This window comes from Scylla paramamosain, chromosome 13 (assembly GCF_035594125.1).
Source record: "Scylla paramamosain isolate STU-SP2022 chromosome 13, ASM3559412v1, whole genome shotgun sequence".
Classification (NCBI taxonomy): domain Eukaryota; kingdom Metazoa; phylum Arthropoda; class Malacostraca; order Decapoda; family Portunidae; genus Scylla; species Scylla paramamosain.
Window position 1 is genome coordinate 21,212,085 of NC_087163.1, and position 12,920 is coordinate 21,225,004.

General features: G+C 43.5%; 2 protein-coding genes across 2 annotated transcripts in view; both read right to left on the bottom strand.

Annotated features, from left to right (window-relative positions):
- Positions 1 to 2,635, bottom strand: part of LOC135106221 (visual system homeobox 1-like) — a 4,205-nt gene extending 1,570 nt beyond the window's left edge. Inside the window, exon 1 of the mRNA XM_064014992.1 lies at positions 2,411 to 2,635. Coding sequence (XP_063871062.1) covers positions 2,411 to 2,635 — 225 coding nt within the window. The remainder of the gene's footprint in view (positions 1 to 2,410) is intronic.
- A 1,643-nt stretch (positions 2,636 to 4,278) lies between these two features.
- LOC135106502 (apoptosis-inducing factor 3-like) lies at positions 4,279 to 12,213 on the bottom strand. Its single transcript, XM_064015570.1, is given in 12 exon segments — positions 4,279 to 5,916; positions 6,583 to 6,799; positions 7,039 to 7,171; positions 7,669 to 7,679; positions 7,681 to 7,871; positions 8,521 to 8,651; positions 8,916 to 9,040; positions 9,439 to 9,605; positions 9,722 to 9,895; positions 10,186 to 10,358; positions 10,684 to 10,774; positions 11,960 to 12,213. Coding segments are annotated over 12 exon segments (1,701 nt in total). The 5' UTR covers positions 12,033 to 12,213; the 3' UTR covers positions 4,279 to 5,701.
- Positions 12,214 to 12,920: the final 707 nt, after the last annotated feature.

Sequence of the window (12,920 nt, forward strand, 5' to 3'; positions counted from 1 at the left end):
TTCCCCCCCCTCCTCCTCCTGCCGCCCAGCCAGGTGGAGGCAGATGTTTTTTGCCATGTAAAATCGAGAGTGAAGAACATTAAGAAGGCGGACTTGGCATGCAAATGTCGGCGTGGCTCCTCCGCTTCTCCGCTCCGCTCGGGAATTTGCATACATGAATTAACTACGAAAACCATCACCGAGAAGCTAATATTTGTCGAGGTGATGGGACGCGGCGACATCCCTCCAGCCAGCCTCACCCTGTCCGTCGTGGGGAGGAGGAGGAGGAGGAGGAGGAGGAGGAGGAGGAGGAGGAGGAGGACAAGCAGGGGAAGAAAGGATGTCACGTTTAGGTTCTCAGAAGACTGCTTATTATCTTTGCTTGAAACACAGGAAGGTTTATCGTTTCCCTTTCTGTACTCTCTCTCTCTCTCTCTCTCTCTCTCTCTCTCTCTCTCTCTCTCTCTCTCTCTCTCTCTCTCTCTCTCTCGTTGAGGACCAGCGCCTTAGACCACAGCGGGACAAGATCGGATTGAAAAGGGGACACGAGGTCGGAGAAGGGAGGCGGGATGGGACGGGACGAGGCGGGAGGGCGGAAGCAGGATGGGCAGGTTATATAGAATGATGCTTTGGGGACTTGTTGGGGTGAGGGGGAGGGGGGTAGAGGCAGGTAAAGGTGCACAGATTAAATAAGCAAGGCCGAGACGGAGGGAGAGGAAAAACAGGAAAGTCCTCCTGTCTTTCTCTCTTTTTCTTTCCCTCTCCTTAACCCCACCGTACCTTCCTTCTCTCCCTCTCCCTCCCTCCGCCTCGCTAAGCAGATCACGTTAATGTATGTATGAGAATGATGATAATTCCTTCGCTGCTCTCTTTTTTACTCCCTCAAACAATCTGTTGTTTTCAATCCAAACAGCCCCAACCCGCTCCATCTCCACGCCGCCACCACCACCACCACCACCGCCACCACCACCACCGCCACCGCCTCCCCAGCTGACACACCGCGGATCGCACCACACCTGTGTACGCCATGCTGACGGCTGACATACATCACTCTGACCCGCCACGATATTACTATATGTAGATACATGTACAGATTTTAATTCTCTGGGGAAACTGTTATGCCGTTTTAACAATCACGCGACCATTTTGTCCTGTGTCAACCGTTTTGCTGTTTATATATTAATTTCTTGTTTACTTTTCCCGTGCTAATTTATGCATCGTCAATCACTTCTCTTATAGAATTTCTTGTCTATTTTCTTTCTTCCTATAACGTCTCCTCTTTTTTTCATATATCCTCAACATTTTCTAAATTATTTCAGTTAAGTATACGGTTCTTCCTCATTTTCTAATTTTCTAAGTACTTTAAATAATAATGATAATAAAAAAAAAACACGTTTTTCCTATCCTTCGTCGCCTAAGAACTTCCTCTCTTATTTTCCACCATTTTTCCTCCCCGTCCTCCTTCTCCTGCTTTGCTCCTCCTCCTCCTTATCCAATGCTACGCTATCTTTTCACTCAGTAGTTAGAATTAGTTCCCAGACAGCTATGCAAGAAACAAACAAAAAAAAAAAAAAAAAGAAAAGGAAATATTGTTACTAGGTGATTCTTTTTATTTAACCTTATGTAATTTTCCTCTTCCAATTCCTCCACCTGCTCCTCTTTCTCCACCACCTCCTCCTCTTCTTCTTCCTCCCCCTCCTCCTCCTCCTCCTCCTCCTCCTCCTCCTCCCCCTCCTCCGTTGCTACTTTTACTAGGTCGACAGCGTTCACTCAGCCGTCTGTGAACATCGAATATTGTGTTTGGATAATTTCGCCTCAATCAAGATTACCTCATCCCGACCGCCCACTTGCAAAGCTAATACTGTTGACTCTCACAACACAAGAAGTCTGTCCGCCGCTGAAAAACTGAGGCAGGGTTAATTATCTATAATCTGATGGATACATTAGACCTGACAGAAAGGGGAGAGGAGAAAGAGAGGAAGGGAGAGAAAGAGGGAGAGGTAAAAGGAAAGGTTTCTCTAGGAATGGGACGGGGGAGAAAGACAGAGATGGAAGAGAAGATGGAGGAGGATGTGTGTGAACGAAAGGGAATGAGACCAAGATGAAAAAAAAAAAAATAATAAATAAAATAAACAAAAAACTAGATTTGCAGCGTAAAGGAAAGAGGAAGGACTGACTGGAATGGAGGCGTGGCTAAGGTAAAGGAATGGAAAGAGAGAGAGAGAGAGAGAGAGAGAGAGAGAGAGAGAGAGAGAGAGAGAGAGAGAGAGAGAGAGAGAGAGAGAGAGAGAGAGAGAGAGAGAGAGAGAGAGAGAGATCACGTAACAAAATCCTTACCCCCCAAAAAAAAAAAAAAATTAACAAAATAAAATAAATAACTAAACTAAAAGAACGAAAACACACCAGAATAGTACATCCACCCTCCACACACCTCCACTCTCTCCTCCATCAGATCCACCTTGAGGGCGAGCTGTTCCCGCAGAAGGACGTCAGGGTAGTGCGTGATCTGGAAGGTAAGCTCGAGTTCCTGCAACTGCTCCTCGGTGAAGATAGTGCGGTGGCGCCTCGTTCGTTTCCCGTTGGAATCCCGGCGCCGCTTGCTGCTGGAGGCTTGGGGCGTCGAGGTGCTTCCAGGGTCAGTGTCCGTGTCCGCCATCACATCGCCTTTCCAACGGGACGTGAAGTGGATCAGTGTTTACAGCAAGGGAGGAACTACGAATGATGGGATGACTGATCGATTTTTATTTTTATCTTTATCATTATTATTTTAAAGTGTTAAAGATATAACCAACCTTTTGAACCGACCTTACATATGACCATACTCTGAAACATTTCTGTCCGTATCTCAACTACTTTCGAAAGGTTTTAGCTGCAATGACTGTGGTTTTCAAGGATGTTTATGCTATTGTAGTGGGACTAACAAGATTTCTACATCATCAATAGTAGAATTATTCTTGAGAACCCGGCTAATCATCACTGTGGCCTTTGAAAATAGCCATGGTGAGAGATCAAAGCGTTTCTGAATGCGTGTCATAATCTCAACAAAGCTGCCCGAAGCAATAACTGAAGCAGAATGGCGGACACTCACCTGCGGGCGCGGCATGCGGGGCGAGGGGTGGCAGGTGTGCAGGCCATGCATCCCGAGGACCCAGGAGACTATCCGTCGCAAACCCGGGGCGCCATGCTGCCAGGCTGCCCGAGTGCTGGGGGGGGGCTGGGAAGGTGCAGACGGAAGGGACTGGAGGGTGGGAGGAGGTGTGGCCACAGCCACAAGTATGGGTGGTGGTGCTGACAGGTGGCCCAGGGCAAGCAGCGACACACCTGCCCGCGTGCCAGTAGGTAAACATTAATTGGATCAGGCACAACGAGCGGCTCCACCACCTGAGGTCCCCGCCACCTGGGCGGCCCCGGCATTCTTAGCCCGGCGGGGGCTGCGGGCATCACCGGGAGGAGATGGAAGGGAACACCAGCTGATCCACGTTCCCACTCTCTCCTGCTGGTGCCGTCAGCGGGGTCCTGCTCCTGCTTCAGCTCCTCCCGTCGGGCGTACATGTCAGCACCACGTGCAACACACCCTCCTTCCCCACCAGTAGGGACAAAGCGGCGCCTCTCAGCGTGCCTCTCTTCGCAATGCTCCAATTCAGTACCTCGCAGGTGGTCGGCTTCAGACGGTTCCTCAGATGGCTCCAAGTGACTCCAGGAAGCAGTTAAGGTGCCGCTAGGTGTCAGGGGGCGGAAGTGTGCTGTGACAGGTGCCTCGTGGGTGGGTGGCGCCGAGGGACTCGAGGAAGGCGGCGTGGCGGTGCTGGTGGGTGGAGTCATCCCGGGCAAGAAATGACTGCCAGTCACCCTTCGCCCATCCCACGGCGCCACTCCTTCAAACTCCGCCCCTAGGACGCAGCCTGCCCCGCCCACCTCGTTACCCTTAGTTCAAATTACCACTAGATCTGGAATGCCTTGATTGCTCTTTAAATCGCTCCTAGTGACTGCCTTCGCCCCCACCACCACCCTGCCAAGGAGGATGAAAAGAAAACGAAAGGAAGAGGAAAAAATTGTTCTTGTCCAGCGCCTACTTCCATAGGCCTCATGTATTCTGGAAGCCTGACATCCATTCATACCACCAGATTCATTCAGCAAATGAAGAATTCTTGCCAAAAATAAGGCACACGATTTTAGTTCTTCCAAGTTAACAGAATCACTCTACTTTTCTTCACCTGATATGATTTCTCTTTTTGTAGTTGATATAAACATGTATTGCTTATCATACTTCGAATAGGATGATGAAATAATCTTAGTAACTCTATTCAAGATTACATTTATTGGGCATGGAACATGTTACAATGCTAACACAAGGTGAACTGAGGAATAAGGCAACAATTCACGAGGTTATACTTTGCCAGCTGACATTCCCATAGGCCACTGAAGGGTTCTGCAGGATTAGTTTAATTACCCAAGTTAATAATGGGAAGAGACAAGACAGCATATTGCCAAGGAACCAGTCAAATTTAACATTACAAACCCTCAAGAGTGACTATTATTCTTATAATGGAAAATGTTGGATTGTTAATTCATTCTATGATGCATTTATGTTGTCCATGCCATCACCATATAAAGCTTCACTCTTCCTTGCAAGGGAATGTAGATGACAACTAAACCTAACAATTAAAGCTCCACAGATCTAAACAAAAATAGTGTTACTGAGTCTGAAGCACCAAAAGGGACCAAAACTTGTTTTTTATTCAATACTCCAACATCCCAAAAACAATCTGATTATTCCAATACAAGTAAATGGAACTAATAAATATTCTGTTACTCTGAAAGTGTATATAAAAATATCTAGTCTGTAACAAATTATGCCATATAAAAATATGAGTTTGTTTGTAACTGTGTTATGTAAGCTGCAAATTGGTCCCGTGAAAACTTAATCCACCACTTCTCACTCAAAATCCATGACTTGAGATGAAAAGGCACCACACGGGACACACGCAACACAGGGCAGTGCTGAGGCGTGCTGTCTGGTGCGCCCCTCTCAGCACACTCAAAGGCACACTAAGTACATCACAATTCAAGCTACACACAAACCATGAAGTGTCATGCACTGCACTCAACTTATACTGCTGATCTGCATCTCTGTGTTTCACAAAGATGGCTGTGTTGAGAAGCAATAACTTCATGACTTTTAGCCACAATTCATACAATAATATTTCTTTGGTTTGTGGAACCCAATAATTATGTTCTAATAATATTGTCAAGCAAGATGTTTTCAAGTTACTTTAACAACTTTGGAATTATTAGCATCTGATTTTTCTTAACAATCTAAGACAAGGAATAAACTTGCCTGTATTTAACAAGAATCCACACATCTTTTTCTATCAGAAACAAATATAGTAACCTTATACTTTCAAATTAATTCACTTAGATGTTTTCCTTCAATAAGGTTATTCAAAACTAAACAATTCTATCACTAACTGAAAACAAAAGGCAACTACAGCTATCATGACTTCACTGAACAATGAGTTACAGGGAGAGTGAGACAACAAGCTCCTTGCTTTCACACACACATTATTGGGTTGTTGCATGTGGCTAAGTGAGTACCTGGAACATCACATATACACAAAACACAAACATGAGATTCATAACTTTGAGCATTCATAAATTACACCACACCACATTACACACTTCAAAAGCTGCATAGTAAGATTGCTTGAACCATAAAATTAAATCAACACTTGAGTTTTAATGCAATTTCCCCATCATCAATCACTTGCTGCTTGGTGAGGGACTTGCCCTGCTGCAGCATCTCAGCATAATTGGCAGCTGCGGGGTCCTTCCCCAGACTGGCAAGGGACACCACCTTATCCCCACAACAGTAGTAAGCAATGAAGGACAAGTTCTCCATGTCTCCACCAATGATCACATCGTCATACTTCCCATAACCTATGAAAAAGTAACAAAGGCAATTTATTAACACTCATAAGTTGAGGATGCTGTGTGATAATTTGAGAGAGAGAGAGAGAGGAGAGAGAGAGAGAGAGAGAGAGAGAGAGAGAGAGAGAGAGAGAGAGAGAGAGAGAGAGAGAGAGAGAGAGAGAGAGGAGAGAGAGAGAGAGAGAGAGAGAGAGAGAGAGAGAGAGAGAGAGAGAGAGAGAGAGAGAGAGAGAGAGAGAGAGAGAGAGAGAGAGAGAGAGAAATTAAAAACTAGAGTTGTGAATATTCAAAAGTTACTAGAATGGAGGTTCTATGATATTCCTATTTTGGTTGTAGCATGTGCATAAGATTACTTTTATTATCTTTTTCCTTATTCATTTATATGTAATTGTATGTACATGGTTACATGCTACATGGTTTCCCTAGTCAATCATGGCTAGGACAGTGTCAACTAACAAGAGACTTTGGTAGCCAAAACCAGAGTGGATGCCCTTCCTACCCTCAGACTGTGGCCAGGATTTGAACCTGTGTACCTGAGGATCCCTCAGCCTCCAAGGTGCACACAGTCCCACTGTACCACACAGCAATTCTATGGTGATACTACCAGAGCCAAATACACACTTTATCCTATGTCAAGTTTTCCCTCCAGAGAAGGTTATAATCTTAATGTCTTACCAGTGTAGCGAAGACTCTTCCCATACAGGACTGTCCAGAAGAATGGAACAGACTTGACGGGCACACTCTGGCCTGTCATGTTGAGAGCTGCTGTGTGGCCGTGTCCAAGGGCCACCTGCCAATGCCCTATGGAGACCTCCTCACCACCCTCAATGAACAGAGGGAAAGCAGCAATATCTCCCCCACAGAAGACTCCAGGGATGCTTGTCTCCAAGTGCTGAAGATTTTTGTTAGTGGTTTCTCAATAACAGAATTTTGTATATTATGAAATAACATCTGTTGATGTGAATAATTAATTTGACAACAAAACTGATGTTGACATTACTATAACCAAAAATATTTCCTCAGTATTACATAAAGTATGTTTGCTTATCTATTCACAGTTCAACCCAAATCATGAAAATTTACCTAAACCCTCCCTTGTGTCAATGATGCTCACAGTAAATAAATGCTCACCTCATTGACAGGAATGTAACCTCGTTGGTTTCTTGGGATGGAAGAGGCCTCCAGGAACTCAGTGTTGGGCACCACCCCAACCCCCAGCACCACCACAATCTGCCTCGACAGTCTCTCCAGAGTCCAGGGTGACCTGGCAACAATGTGTTATTATAATGAAGGAATGGGGAATCCTATGTCAGCAGGAAATGACAAACTAAGTCAAATATAATGAAATCCTTTCCAGTATCAGTATGTATTAATCAAAAACTGGTTAAAAGGGGAAATCATTCTTGTCTTTAAACATAAGCTGGACTGACAATTAGAAAAAGGTGGTGTTTTGCATGCAGAGAGAGAGAGAGAGAGAGAGAGGAGAGAGAGAGAGGAGAGAGAGAGAGAGAGAGAGAGAGGAGAGAGAGAGAGAGAGAGAGAGAGAGGAGAGAGGAGAGAGAGAGAGAGAGAGAGAGAGATAAAAAGTATCACAGTTACACAACAGGCCTGTTGCTTTTTATAAACACTATTCATTAGGTTTCACACCAGATGAATATCAGACTTTCAGTCTTTGAATATGACAGTTGTTATATTCCTTATGGGACATGTGTAAGGTCTAGTAGCAGTTGATACAAAAGGTATAAATCCAGCACTACTCACCCCACTTGCTTTTCCATCACTCTCACTAAATCCAACAACTCCTGAATTGGCGATGAACTTGACTCCTTTCTCCTCAAACATTTCCTGGATACGCTGCCCCACAGCATGGCCAAGACTGTTCTCAAAGGGAACAGAAGTGTTTCCAATGACAGTGACAGATGCTGCCCGATCATTGGTGGACAAAAATGCAGCCACTTCCATTCCTGTAAAGAAAAAGTCGATCCACTGTAACTATCCTCTTTGGGACAGTAAACACCCTTTTGGATAAAGAAATAATTCACTGCTTCATGCAGATGGAAGAGGAAGTGATGAACATCCACCTCCTTGTACTAACCACTGTTTTTGGGATATGGGACTTCAAAGCCTTCATGAGGTACTAAAGCATAAATCTGTTCTTTGAAGCTTAAATTCCTATTTAAAACAACTAAATGGATATAGGGGATGGGGTGTATTCCTTACAAAAGGAGATTGAAGCTTTTAAATTTACATTCCTTACAGATATAAGAGGGGACCTGATGGAGGTCTTTAAGTGGTATAGGGGATATATCAAGCAAAATTCACAGGATTAGTAATCAGGATAGAACAAGAAATAATGGATTCAAATTTGAAAAAGCTGGATTTAAGAAATAGGAAGGAATTTGTTCTCTAATAGAGTGGTAGATGAATGGAATGGACTCAATAATCAAATTATTAGTGCAGAGTCATTAGAGAACTTTAAAAGATTAGACAGATTTATAGATGGTGATGACAGGTGGAAACAGGTAGGTATATTTCATACAGGCACTGCCACATGTAGGCTTGATGGCTTCTTGCATCTACCCTTATTTCTTTTTTCAATAAGCCAAGACTCACCAATAAATGAGGTGCCGACAACCACCACTTGCTTCTGAGCCGCTGCTGCAGCCACAGCATTGGCATCCTGAGGTGAGCGCACCACCCACACATTGGGCAGCTGGTCACCTGCAATGCCCAACCTTCGGGGTCTGTGGACAGGGTGTTGACGATTAATTTTAGTTGCTCAAATGCTTCATGCATCAATATATTTACAAATTAACAGAAACTGAAACCATCTACACATAGTTTTAAACAGGATGTATTATTTTTTTAATGTAAAAGAGGAACTGGCCAAAGGTAACAAAAAGTTATAGAAAAAAAAGGCTCACTAGAGTCCCTAAAGAGAGCCCAAAATGAATCTGCCAGAATTGGAGGATAAGCATCTTGAAATGATAATAAAGGGTAACACCTACTTTCCACCAGTAGCGATGAACAGTTTCTCATAGGCAACTGTATCACCTGTGCTTAAATGGACCATCTTCTCTTCAGTGTTGACTCCCTCAGCCGACACGCCCATGAGCACTTCTATGTCACCACTCTGAAAAGCAATAACACATAAACAAAGAGGCAGGCCATCTTATCCTAACTTACCTATAGGGGCCAGTGCTACTTCTTAGCAAAATTAAATTTCCTTCAGATTGATCATTTATTTCCATCTATCATTCTTACCTAATTTCCTTCATCTGAATTGCTTCAACTTTCCCTGATCTGCCAATCTCTTCTCAAATTTACCTCCAGTATCTCTACAGACCATCCCTAGCCCCAAGTCTACACTACTTCTTTCATCATATCCTCATAAGCCATTAATCTCCTCATGATCTCTGGAAACCTTTGGTAACAAACTTTTCTTCTTCCTTAGCCTTCCAGTTTGCTTCCACAGAAAATCATAAAATTCACATATCTTTCATACTATAGAAATATACTATAGAAATATACTTCATAAAAGCTTTCTGATCGGAGTAATATCTTCTCTGGGGCGATGTCCATGGCTTTGGAGAGCTTGGGTCGGTCATAGGGCAGCTGAGACTCCTGAGTGATGAGGATGACACGTCCAGTGAAGCCTTCCTGTCTCAGAGTCTCAGCACAGCTTGCACCTGCACCACCTGAATATGATGCATTCATTATAATTGTGCTTGTCAGTGAGGTGTAGGGCAAATACACGGGAATCACTACTATATGCATGACACAATTTTGTTGTACTTGTGAAGGTGAATTGTACCTCCTCCAATAATAACGTAAGATGAGTTGTTATTTGGGTCTCTTTTTGCCATGGCCTTGGTACGTTTTCCATTGATCAAAAGGGTCTTGCTGGCCCTCACCTTCACCTGTCCTTCAGTCACTTCTATATCATACTTAGGGATGCTGTCAAGGCCTGGGAAATCTTCTATATCACCTGAAAGAAAACTGTAGGTTAGTGAAAATTTTTTTTTTTTCAATAGTTACAATTCAGTTCACAAATTTCTCTTTATTCAGATATATGATTATCTTTCATGATTAATAAAACATTACATATATTCTCAAAAAGAGCAAGAAGTGTAAAAGAACAATACCAGATTCATGTCAAATAATTCACTTGGAGAACAGCAATTTGCCTTAAATACACACACAATGACTTCTCTTTACTGTTAAAATACTTAAAATTAGGTATACTGTTACATTCCTGACTCAGGGTCCAGCACCCACCTGTGGTCACATTGAAGCAAGCCCCATGCCAGGGACAGCGCACACGTCCCTCACATAGCGTCCCATTCTCTAGTGGGGCACCATAGTGGGAACACTTACTCCCAATGGCTGACAGTTGCCCATTATGATGCACCACCAACACTTTCTCTCCATTGAATTCAAATGATTTCATCCTGGAAGAACAGGAGTGTGTTCAATCTTGGATTATTCAGCATCAAGCTACAAATCTGACCAATAAAGTTTCATGTGCTACACCTTTGTCAACAACCAAAGGGTGGTATGCTTTAAGATGAAGGATATAGTCCAAACTCACATAGTCATTTAAAAGAATGTGAAAGAGTGGTGCTTAAATACTTTCGAATCTCAATAAAAATGCATCAATTTTAAATCAAGCTTTGAAAATAGTTCACATGATTACATACTATGTAATAAGTTTGAACACTAATGAAGGCACACAAATATATATACACAAAGTATATACAAAAGCATCAGTCTTACCCATCCTTTGGCAGGTCATCTTCCTGGCAGATGACTCCCTCCACCAGGTCCCCGATGCAGCTGTTGTTGCTGTGGGTGCTCATCTTGCGACCTATAAACCAAAGGTGGGAAGTTACAGCGAAAGAGATAATTTTAAGTTAACTTCTAACTCAGCAAGATAAAGAAGACAAAAAAAGCAGAAATTTTTGCATCTATATGCTCTTTACAACCAGTATGGCTGTGCAGGACATGACATTTTTTTTTAAAGTGATGGGTTCTTTTAAGTTGGTTGTAATGTACATAATAATGGATGTCAGTAATCAAATAATATAAAAAGTTCTTATATTCATAATTGTACAGGACAAAATATGTTAAGTAGCACGACCACACCCTTTTTTCATTCAAACACATACACACATTCTTTTTAATATCATCTAAATGCTGAAGCAGAGTGACATTAAAAATTGTTTATATACTTTCTTTTGTCCCTATCCCAACTCCATTCTAACACACCTGGAAGGAATGGCAGAAAACAACTTGGAATCAAGGTAAATGGTTAGGAAGCTAACATATTTGTCTAGATTTAATTATTCAATCCTCTTTACTGTTATATGACCAAATACAAAGCATGGCAGTTAATTCCCTTGTAAGGCAGTTGGCATGACCTTAGTAGGGTCTGTAGGAATAAAATATGGCACTTCTGAGTTTCATCACTTCTAATACATTAAAATACATAAGAAAACGCGTACTGGCTTACAGTAATCCTAAAATACCATAATACTTATCACTCATAGTAAACCTTTACCTTCTATGCTGCTGTACGTGCACGACCCTTACCTTGACCCAGCCCTTGCCACTGTCTGCCTGTCCGCCACTCCCTCTAAACACCGACTCAAGAAACCTCACAAGAACAACCCTATATCATACGCTGCCTGAGGGCCTACTTGTTAGTCTTCACCTGTTGCCGGAGGAGGAATATTCACGAGGGGCGGGGCCGAGGAATGCGGCAACGGTGCGGTAGCCAATGTTAGAGGTACAAAGAGTCTACTGACTTAACATGGAGAGGAATACGTAATGTGAACACTGTCATGACTCGACACACTAGCGGGTGACTGTAAGACTAATCCGACACGACTGTTACGTCTTGACAATAACAGCGCTGTGACAATGCATCCTCAAACAAAACCAGGAATTGTATAACGAGTCCCCGCGGTAATATCATGGGACAGGACGCCGTGGTATTGCTTGTGAGAGGTAAAAAACGAAGTGTCACAGTGACGTGACGCTGGGTAATGACCTGAGACTGGAGAGCCGCCGCCGTCTGAGTCTTGCTCCGTGTTTCCTCTCCTACAGGACCCCGCCACTCCCATCCTGCCGGCTCCTGCACACACCAGGCGGCTGTGCCCACGCTGAAGGTGGTGTTGTGACTTGCTACACCGGTGTCTCCCAGCAGCTGTGGCCCTGAGTAGCGCGCCACCCGCTGCCCTGGACACGCGAGTAAGGAGTGACATGACAGACGCCCACCAGAAGAGGTGAAAGTTCAGCCAGAGGAGTTCGGGTCGTGCTTTCGAAACGGTGCCTCTGTATTTTGGCTTTTACTGATTAATTTATTGTTCTTTCTGACTAATAACGTCCTTAAGTGGCATAAACGTTTTCCTGGCCCCTTATCCATATTTAAACAATGCCTCATCGACCCGTGTACCAAAGTTTCTGGGTTCCTTCTCAAGAACTGCCTTCGACTGTTTCGGTTCTCCTGAGTTTCTTCGGCATCATGTTGTCTCCTTGTAAAATACATTCCTGTTTGTACATATTCATGTTGATTTCTTCAGCCATCTCCTTGGAGAGAGAGAGAGAGAGAGAGAGAGAGAGAGAGAGAGAGAGAGAGAGAGAGAGAGAGAGAGAGAGAGAGAGATTTACGCAGCCTCCTACCTTGCACCTTGTCGCTGGTTTCATATTTTCATTAAATAGTCATCTCTATAGTCATGGAAAAATATAATCGAAACCTATTTCACATTCACAAGCATATTTTTTGCCTGAATTCACCGTCTTCCCACCACAAACCTCACACTGTTCTCCCCTCAATAAAGTGGCTTATTAATTTCATTATCTGTAGCACACTTTCTGAGATGAATGTATGCTAAGTATTCCCTAGTGCACTTATCATCTGCCGATTCGCTCCAGATCCTGCTGATGCGGAAGGATCATTGACCCCGCAACATCCTCCGGCTACATCGTAGCATAGGAGGCGAGGCTGCCCG